The following is a 9,881-nucleotide window of genomic DNA, read 5'->3' on the forward strand; positions in this document are numbered from 1 at the left end:
GTTTTACAACCTAGGAAAAACCTCTTGAAGGTTCACGTTTGACAACTATTATGCCAGCATTTCCGCCCCTGATCGAAGAGCTGGGCGGTGGCCCGGGCTGCTTCAGCAGTTGGTTGCTCTCTGGTCTCTGGCGCTTGAAGGAAACATTCCTCCTTCCTCGTAATGAACCTCACCGAACGCCCCGTTCCCTTCGCCTCCGTCAGAACTCTGCATGTCCATCCGATTCCTTAGCTGCTCCCCATGCAGGAGGTCCGGGGCCAAGTGCTCTGTTCTCCTGGAGTGCTGGCGTGCATGCGCCCTCTTGGAATGATTTTACTTCTCACAACTTCCTTCTTTCCTTCCTTCTCCTCTCCCACCCCCTCCTCATTCCCTTTGCCCCTCCATCTGCCTCTTGTCACAACTCTCACGTTCTCAGGGTGCCAATTTGGACTCCTTTTCAAAGAAGGGACATTCTAAAGACAGCTGGGAGGATGGGGGGTGTGACCTGCCGGGTAGCTATGTGAAATGTCAAGTGTGGGGAACAGACACCAATCCAAACGGAGAAACTGGAGACCATGCAGTTCAGCCGGGGTGTCCTTCAGTCTCCTGCCCAAAGCCCGGAATTGGTCCTTGCCTCTCAGAGGCAGCCTGCATGCCCCAGGCCAGTCCCCTTCTTGGGATAGGGGCGGGGACTTCACCGAGGGTGTGACCCAAGAACCTCTGGCTCTTGAGTAGCATTTTCCCAGGTCACCTGTTGATAGTCGATTCCCGCTAGGACCGCCCCCCCGCCCCGCCCAGTGCTTCGTACCAAGCTGCGCTAATTGTCACACGTAGGCACAGTAGTATCCCAACAGGGGTGGCTTCCAAGCATCCTGAGGTGACCCTTTCTGGCCTCTTCCCCTCCAGATCTGGGCCTTCACATACACCCAGCAGATCCTCCAGGAGGAGCTGTGCCTGTCAGTCATCACCTTGTTCCCTGGCGCCCCGGTGGTTCTTGTCCTTTGCAAGAATGGAGATGACAGACAGGTAAGTGCTCAGCGCGTCTGCCCTGGGACGTGGCCGCCGGTGTGGGTCTAAGTCTCGTGTGCAGGAAAAGAGAGAAGCTTCAGAGGAGGAAGGGTTGATAAGGAAGAGGTTCTCTGGTTAGGAGAGGGAGGGAGGGGCCTCTGATACCATCCGTGGTGCCCACAGCAGCGATGCGCTGCCGTGTGAAAGCCTATTGACCGCGCTATACCTCAGCTTGCGTGTGTATCTTGTACTGCCCTGTCTTGCTCCGACGCCCACCTAGGATCCCAGAGCAGGAGCATACTGGGACAGAGCCTGCGGGGCCACAAGGATGAACAAGACTCGAACCTCTGCCTTCGGGGGCCTTGGCCTCTGGCAGGACGTCCAGCAAAGTTCACAGCACTCTGGATGTACCTTGTGCCTAGTTTCTCTGGCGGCACAGTGTTGGCTCCACTCAGTTTCCTGCCAACTGGGTCCTGGTGTTAGAGAGACCGAGATTCAAATATCCGTTTTCATGGCTCACTGGCTGTGTGACCCTTGGCAGGTTACTGGACCTCTCTGAGCTTCAGTTTCCTCCTCTATGAAATGAGGTTGATGATGCCCATCACACAGGGTAGCTGTTTAGAGCAGTTCACTGAGATGATCCATGATACCTGGTCAGTGGTAGCTCCCCAATACGTGTCCATCCCCTCCCTCCTTGTCCAGTGAGGTGAAGTCTGGGAAGCAGCAGCACGAGACCCCCTCTCTACTTGGGCCCCTCATGTGCTGAAGCACTTTGGAGGAGCAGAGGTTCGGCTTCAGGTGCTGCCCAGGAGCCCCTCCCCGCTGCTGCCTCACCATCCCCGCCTCCTCATTCTCACCCACTTCTTCATGATGGTGCAGATACCGAGCGTGGATCATTTCTTTAGCTGCTCCTGTGACTAACTCGCTTCACATTTTCTGGCCTATGGCTTGGAAAGTTATTGCCTTCTAATGAGTTTTCCTAGCAAACATATTGATTTCGCTTTTACTTTTTTTAATCCGATAAAAAAAAAAAGAAAACCAACAACAATACCTGGCAAGGCAATTAGTTGCAGTTTTCTTCCTCCATGAGACCATGAAGTCAAGTCTCTGGATGACCCTAGCCATGTGGTGTCAACATTTCTGATTACGCTGGAACTCCCAATACTATTGCTAGGACCCAGGACCTTAGCCAGAGAATTCTGGTTCATCCTCTCCCCTCTCCATCTTCCCAGCAATGGACCAAGACTGGTTCCCGCATCGAGCATGTGGCATCCCACCTCTGCCTAGACACAGACATGTTTGGCGATGGCACTGAGAACGGCAGGGAGATCGTTGTCAATCCGTGTGAGTCCTCACTTATGAGCCAGCACTGGGACCTGGTGAGCTCTTGAAGATCCGTGTCGGAACCGGCGGGGGCCGTGGGGTGGTGCTTCCCCGGATGAGAATCGGACTGGAAACCAGGCTGCAGGCAGCCCCGAACTACTGCAGAAGCCCTGAATGGGGAGGCGAAGGCAGAGCGCCCCCCGCCAGGACAGGAACGGCTGTCAGGGAGGATGCAGGAAGAGACTGCAAGCCAAGAGCAACTCAGAGACAGATCCCCGTGTTCTCAAGGCCGTTAAGTTCCAGTCCTGGCTGGGTCTGCCCCTGCACGGTACCTGGAGGCAGAGATCCGATGGGAAGTGTTGATGTGGTTCCCTGTCTTAACGAAAGAGGCCAGAGAGAGCAGCCTTCGTCGTCACTAGGCCAGGACTCGACTGAGAGACGAAGGGCGGAGGTGCTTTTCAAAACAAATAAAGGACCGTGGAGGTTCTGTCTGTGTCTCTCCTCCTTTCTTTCCACTTAGGTTAGCTCAGAGCTAGGCTGAGTTCTCCTTTGAGTCGGGGTGGGCAGGTGGTGGGGCCTTGTTGGGGGTGGAAAAAGAGGACGGAGAGATGGGAAACCTGCCCTCTGATCCTGAGCTGCCGCTGGCAGGCAGTGCCACCTGGAGAGGACACGTAACTTCTCTGGCCCTTCATCTCCTGTTACATCAAGTGGGGGAGGCGAAGGACAGCAGTGTTTCCTACCTAGGGATACACAGTCTCATCTGGGGAAACTGCATCAATTCAGCAGCCCTAGGGTCTACCTGTGGGGATCCCACTGCAGTAGGTCCAGGGCAGGGTCCAGGCTCCTCCCTGGTTGGAATCACTGCTCTAGGCGTCTCTGTGGGCCCTGATGGCTTTAGAGTCTGTGGCCATCGGTGTGGGAGTTTCTTCCTCTAACAAATCCCCAGTGTGTTCTGGGAATTGGGTATGGTGGTTGTACATTCTTAGTAACTAGGCTTTAAGAAAAGAACCGATCCATGTTGTTTAAAAGTTCCCGGAATTGCCTGTACGTTCTCAGCCGAGGTAAGTTCACCACGTGCTAATTAGTAATGGTTTTAGCTAGCTATCGCCGAGAAACAAATGACCCCAAAACTTAGCAGCTTAAAGCAACACACATCTCTGGCCGCACAGTTTCTATGGGGCGTAGCCTCCCTGGGTCCCCTGCTTCAGGGTGACTTGAAAGGTTGCAGTCAAGGTGTGGCAGTGGTTGTGGGTAGGACGTGGCCCTTCGCTGTTGGCCAGAAGCTGCCCTCAGTTCCTTGCCATGTCGGCCTCTCTAACCCAGCCACCAGCCAAGCAAGCCAGGAAGGCAAGAGTACCAGCAAGATGCAAGTCACAGTCCTTTCCAGCCTCGTCTCACAAGTTACCTCCCATCACTTTTGCCACATTCTATTTGAGAGAAGTGAGCCGCTAGGCCCAGCCACACTCAAGGGGAGAGGATTACACAGGAGAGCTGGTACCAGGAGGTGGGGGCCATTTGGATCCACTTCGGAATCCATCTCCCATCTTATACCCCGAACGGGTGTCTGTCTCCCCTTCATCCAGAAAGCCTTCCGTGATGGCCGTTGTTCAAGCTCATCATTAAAAACTCCATGACTGTGGACCACTGCAGACGTGGAGAGTGAAGGGCTGAGTGCAGATCCAGCGTGTCCTCGGCTGGATTTGTTTATGCAGTCCTCCTGTTGCCTTCTTTAGTTACGATTTGACGGCTCTGTGGGGCTGACTCACGCCCCACTGTGGAAAGGCGAGGAGGCCATGTGATAAAGACACCTATAGAAGAAGATGTTCTGTTGGCTGCTCAAGCTACAGGGCCACCGGGTTTAAACCAGTTTTGCAGAGAAGAAAGAACAGTTTCACCAGCGCCCTCTCCCCTAAATAGGGGAAACAGATTCTGCACTGAAATAACTAAAGGAGCTGGTATTGTCCCCATCCGTGTCCCTGTCTCCCTCTGTAGCTGTGCCTGTCTGGGAGTTCCCCGGTGGCAGGAAAGCTGGCTCGTGACTTACTTTAGCCCCAGCGCTGAGTCAGGCACATCAAGCTCTCAGTGAGTATTTTCCTCCAGGTGTGATTGGAAACTCGACTCCTTGTCCAAGAGGAAGGGACATTACTCCTTTTACTCCCCCTGTAAAGTCACAGAGTGTAGGTGGCCATAGGTCTCTGTTGAATACCCATGGAAATGGGGAAACAGGAACGGAGACCTCTGCCCCAGAGGGACAAACATTTTATTTTTTAATCTCAGCTGCTTAGATGTGGCAGAAAAGCTAAGGCTCGGGGATCCCACTGACCTTCCTCTTACTAGTGAAAGAAGCTGGGACGGTAACAAAGACTCCGTGAAGGACGTGGGGGGGTAGTTTGCTAATGGAGACACCAAAGGTTCACATTTGAACCTGCAGGGTATGCATCTTACGACCTCCTTAGTGGAAAGCAGAACTTAAAAACTGATGCCAGGGCTTCCCTGGTGGCACAGTGGTTGAGAGTCCGCTTGCTGATTCAGGGGACACGGGTTCGTGCCCCGGTCCGGGAAGATCCCACATGCCGCGGAGCGGCTGGGCCCGTGAGCCATGGCCGCTGAGCCTGCGTGTCCGGAGCCTGTGCTCCACAATGGGAGAGACCACAGCAGTGAGAGGCCCGCGTACCGCAAAAAAAAAAAAGCCAATACGGATCCCTATAACTGTGTAGGGTTATCCAAACACCCTCTCTTCAGTAAGTGGATGGTGATGGAGCCAAAGCAAGAGTAATTTGTGATTTAAAAGCAAGAATAGCAGCAGTTCCAAAGCTCCGCCGATTCAAGGCAAAGCTGATGATACCGGGGTGGGACGGCAGCCTGCCCCAGTCTGAGATTCCTGTGTCCTGCAATTATGCAGCGGAGCAAGGGTGGCCAAGCCTTGCCAGGCAGTAAGGTCTTTGAGTGGGTTCTGAATTAGAGTCCTTGGTCAACTCTGATCGTTCAGTTTGAATGCCAGAGTTCAGAAACCTGGAACGCCTCACTGTGTAGGCCAGCAGTATTGTGGGTGAAAGTGAAAGTTTGTCAATGACATCAGCATATGAAAGCAGAAAAGGACCGGCTCTCTTCATATCTTATGGGCTAGCAAGATAGAGACCCCAAACCCAGCTTGGGGAGTCACCACTCTGGAGCAGTCTCATCACACTGCCGGGCGAGAAGGTGGCCAGGTGTGGCAGAAACGCCTCACCGGTGGTTGCCTCTGGCTAGCGCGAACAGACATGAGCGATGCGGGCTCCTAGGTCTCTAAATGGTGTGGTGTGTGAATTAAACGAAAGGGAATTTATACATGCGTTGTATACATTTATGAACTGGAAAGAAGAGAGACGGGCTTCAGGCACTCTCCAGTGACTGGATTAGAGTGGGAGGGATGATGGTGTTGAGTGGACGGGCAGAAACGGGAGTTTTTCAGTAGTTCTGGAGTCAGCATAGTGGCCACGCTGGGTGCCACATTGAAGCTGAGACTCACTCTCTCGGCAGTTTCTTTTCTTATGTACTGTGTAATTTCTCTGTGTGAGCTCATCTTCAGCAGGAGTTATTGCCTCTGGGCTGTGGAAGCATGCCTCAGGGAAGGTTCAAGTTTGCCTCTGTTGGGTTCCATTGAGTTCAAACCAGTGTGTACACTGATTTTTCCAATTGTAGTTTCCACACTGTGAAAGTTCAGTGAATTTGGACCCCACATCTGTGCTTGGCACCCTCTTGGATTTTGATCCTTTGCAGATTATCTTTCCTCTACCCAGATTGTTGTCCTGCTGCCATGCCAGCTGGTAGGTGGGGTTTGTTTAGCCCTTCTGAGCACCCACTTAAGTGTAGGGTCCCATTTCTGGCCCCAGCCACTCATGAAGCTGTGGTCTTCATATCGGCCTCCACTGGGGTGTTGAAACCCCAATCCTGATTGCACAGATATCTGGCTTCCACTCCCTTTCAGCTCTCATTCACCATGCTGGCTTTGAATTCCCACTCATTTTTGGAATCTGGAATTTCTCTTTCCTTCCTTTCCAATGCAGCTGTGATTTCAAATTGTTTTATTGAATTTTATCCAATATTTATAGGTGTTTGTGGAAGGGGGCTTTCCTGTGTCAGCTCAGACCAAAATTCCTTAGTGCTATAATTAGCTGTCACCACTGTCTTTCCCACTGGCTCTGGGACCATGTCTTAGCGTAGACCCTCAATAAATTTCTGTGAGTGAGTGAGAGAATAAGCCCATGATTCTTCAGTACTACTTCCTAATTACCTCCTGGCTATAGCCACCAGACATTAGAGTTTTAAAAAGATAGCAAAGGCAGAAATGGAGGACCGAGAAGACGAATTTATAACAATGAAACCTTGTTATAATACACAAAGATTTAGGGATCATGCATATTTTATCTCATAATGACGGAGATTAATACTGAAAGCACTAACTAGAAAGAACTATCAGTAATGGAAATCTTTAATACTACAATAGAGCCTGGCAAGGGAGAGTCTGTTCTCATAAACTCCGGGGGATGGAGATGGGAGGGTAAGTGGGAAGCACTCACATCTCCCCTGCAAGTATCTCAGGCATATTCGCCGGCATCTGGTGATCTGAGTCCTGGCCAGCCTTCAAGGAGAGGCTCACCTTCTACCTGTGCTCCATCATACTTTACCTGCAGCGCAGTTACGCCTCCTCCGTTCCCCAACCCCACACACTGTGCTCCTGGGGAGACAGTGCCCTGACCTGTCGGGTCCCTTGGCACGTGACAGCACCTGGGGCAGCATCTGGCACGCAGAGGAGCACGGCGAAGGGTTGCATGAGAGGTCTGGCAGCCGTGCACAGGTGGTGGCCTCTGGCGCATCACCCACGGTAGGCGGGAGCCTCTTCACCCCAGCATGCAGAGCCAACCTCTCGAGCTCCCTGGGGGTCTAAGGTCTCAGGCAGCCCAATTCGGATTAGCAAAATCCAAAGCTCCCAGCGCTTTTCCATTTGCCATGGAGCCGACTAATTTAATGAAGCCGTCACAGAGCAGACCTCAGGGCTTATTGGAAAAGGACTCGAGCACGACATTATTTCACAGCAGTAGATTGCATCATTTTCATTTCACAGCTTTCCAATGGGAAATAATAAAACAAAATTACAAACATAATGAAGAAAGAAAGGAGGGGAAAAAAAAAACCTTGGGTGAGAGATGCATCCTCTGTGCCATGAAAGGGCTGGTTACCTTATTCACTGGAGCCAGTAGATACTACCTGGCTTTGCTCGCAGGAAGGAGTGCAGCCCAGGATGCCTCCACCTGCTGCTGAAGCTAACAGGCTGCAATAACTCACCGCCCAGCACGGCAAGGAGCCCTGAGCACCCCTGCAAAAGGCTCACTGGATGGCCTTCTGAGAAATTCCAGCTTCCAAGAGCTCAGCCCTCCCTGGGCTGGCCACAGCGCTGGGGCAAAGGGCTGCCATTGGTGATGGCCGGGCAAGGTCTTGGGGTGTTAGTGTGCACTGCACCTCCGTTCCACACAGTGGCTTCACCAGGGGGCCTTCATTCATCCCCAGGTTGGAGGAAAGAATAGGTCCCTTCCTCCATATGAGCTGAAAGCCAGGGGCTAAAAGGAGTCAACAGAGAGACAAAGCTCTTTCCAAAGCTGTTCTCATTTACAGCACTGAGGTGTAAGATCAGGGGGCGCAGCCAGCTCAGCTGGGCCTTTTATTCCATTCTGCAGACCTGTCCAGAGCTTGAGGCGATGCCCCAGGCCTCTCCCCACAGCCAGGAGACTGAACTCCATTCCACCCAGGCCCAAATTCCTGCCTTGCCTCATACTGAAAATAACTTTCTCCTCGGTTAGTGGAGGGGTTTGGGGCCATGAGGAACGAGCTCCCTCCTCTTTCCCCTCCCCTTCTTTCCCCTCCCCCTCCTCATTCTTGACCACTCACCTGCGCCTTCATCTTCCTCCCTTCTTGCTCCTGCAGTGATGCGTCCCCCTCTGCTACCCCCTCCCCATTAACTGAACAGGGTCCCGGTTTCTCCTACCCTGACATAAAGAAAAAAGCCTTCCCTTGAACCTGGTCTCCCCTTTTTCTTTGGCCAACACGCTCCTCTAAAGCACAGCAGCTGGTCCCATGGACTTAGATCCTGGCTCTTCCAGTTCCTAGCTGTGTGACTAGGGGCAAATTACTTAACTTCTCTGAACTCAATTTTCTCCTCTCTAAATGGGGCTAATAATTGTACCTATCTCATATGTTTATTGTGAGATTAAATGAAATGACTCATGTGATGTTCTCAGCACAGTGCCAGGCACGTATTATGTCTAAAAATGTTGGTCATTGTTATAGGTTTATTGTGAGAATTACACATCAGTTTCCAGAGCAGAGGGCAGGACCTGGGAGTAGGGAGGGCTGAGCCTCGATCCTCAATCCTCAGCAGTCACTTAGAGGTCAGGCTGGGGCCTGAGACTCTGTGGGGTTGCCAGGAGAACCCCCGGCAGCCCTGCTCTTTGATTCTGAATTGGTGGTGGGCCAGGAGGGGAGGAAGAAAAGAGCTACAGTGAGGGCAGTGAGGGAATGGCAGTGCCCCTCGCTGGCCTTGGCCCTTTGTTGCCTGCAATCACCATTTGCCTTTCCTGGTGCTGCCTCAGCCTGTGTGTTCATTGCTCGTGGGTTCACACTGACGGCTCTGTCACCTGTGTGCTAGGCCCTGTGTGCCATGATCCGTGCAGAGCCCCGTGGGAGGCCACGTCGTGCACAGCGCCAGTGGTGTCATAGACAAGGACAGAGGACAGGCATGCGAGTAAGGCCCGGCAGAGAAGTCCAGCCCGGCCCCGCACCCCCAGAACCCCCTCCACACTCGCATGGTGGTCACACCGCACCCCAACAGCCAGGAGACGTCTCCAGCTCTTCTTCCGACCCTCTGTTTGGCTCTTCAGTCTAACCTAAGAGTTCAGCTCTCACACCTGAACTCTGCCTCTGTTCCCTCATCAGCCTGGCCCCTGCGTGAGTTTTCAGTTTTGGTGTTACCCCCAGATGCTGTTGGACACCGGGTCCGGCTCGGGTGCTGGCGCTCAGTGCCCCAGGCTTCCGCCTGCCTTCCGGTGGGGTCCCCTGCTCCAGGAGTAGAGTCTGATCTATCTCACCAAACCAGCTTTACAGGACACTTGGTCCTGAGCAGACGAATAGGACGTTAAGGGCCCAAAGAAGTGCAGACAGAATGTTGCACCAGAAAAGAGATTCCAGTAAAGAACTGTGAGGTCCAAAGGAAGAAAAGACCCCATGTGAGATGAACTTGAAACATACCTGAGACTTCAAAAAGGTGGACACAGAGACACATGCTAGGGGATAAGAACAGCCTGAACAAAGGCACAGAAGCAGGAAAGGATGGACCTTTTTCAGAGAATGTGGAGCAGCTCAGCTAGCTGCAGGTGTAGAAGACATAGAAGAGAGCGGAGGGCAGGGGGGTGTCAGGCAAGGCAAGAGAGGGGGCCTCGAATGCCAGGCAGAAGATGCTGAACTTAATTGGGTAAGTACTTCTGAGCTACTGAAGGTGTTGGAGCAAGGAAATAACGCTGGCCGGGGCGGAAGAGGAG

General features: G+C 52.7%; 1 protein-coding gene across 2 annotated transcripts in view; it reads left to right on the forward strand.

The window, feature by feature from the left end:
* GALNT14 (polypeptide N-acetylgalactosaminyltransferase 14) overlaps window positions 1-2,785 on the forward strand; it is a 222,474-nt gene extending 219,689 nt beyond the window's left edge. For both annotated transcript variants that reach the window (XM_073791464.1, XM_073791465.1), the window contains 2 exons: window positions 886-1,005; window positions 2,220-2,785. In XM_073791464.1, the coding sequence (XP_073647565.1) occupies window positions 886-1,005; window positions 2,220-2,378 (279 nt within the window). In that variant the 3' untranslated portion in view covers window positions 2,379-2,785. The remainder of the gene's footprint in view (window positions 1-885; window positions 1,006-2,219) is intronic.
* The last annotated feature ends 7,096 nt before the right edge of the window (window positions 2,786-9,881 follow it).

Source organism: Tursiops truncatus, chromosome 14 (genome assembly GCF_011762595.2).
Source record: "Tursiops truncatus isolate mTurTru1 chromosome 14, mTurTru1.mat.Y, whole genome shotgun sequence".
NCBI lineage: Eukaryota > Metazoa > Chordata > Mammalia > Artiodactyla > Delphinidae > Tursiops > Tursiops truncatus.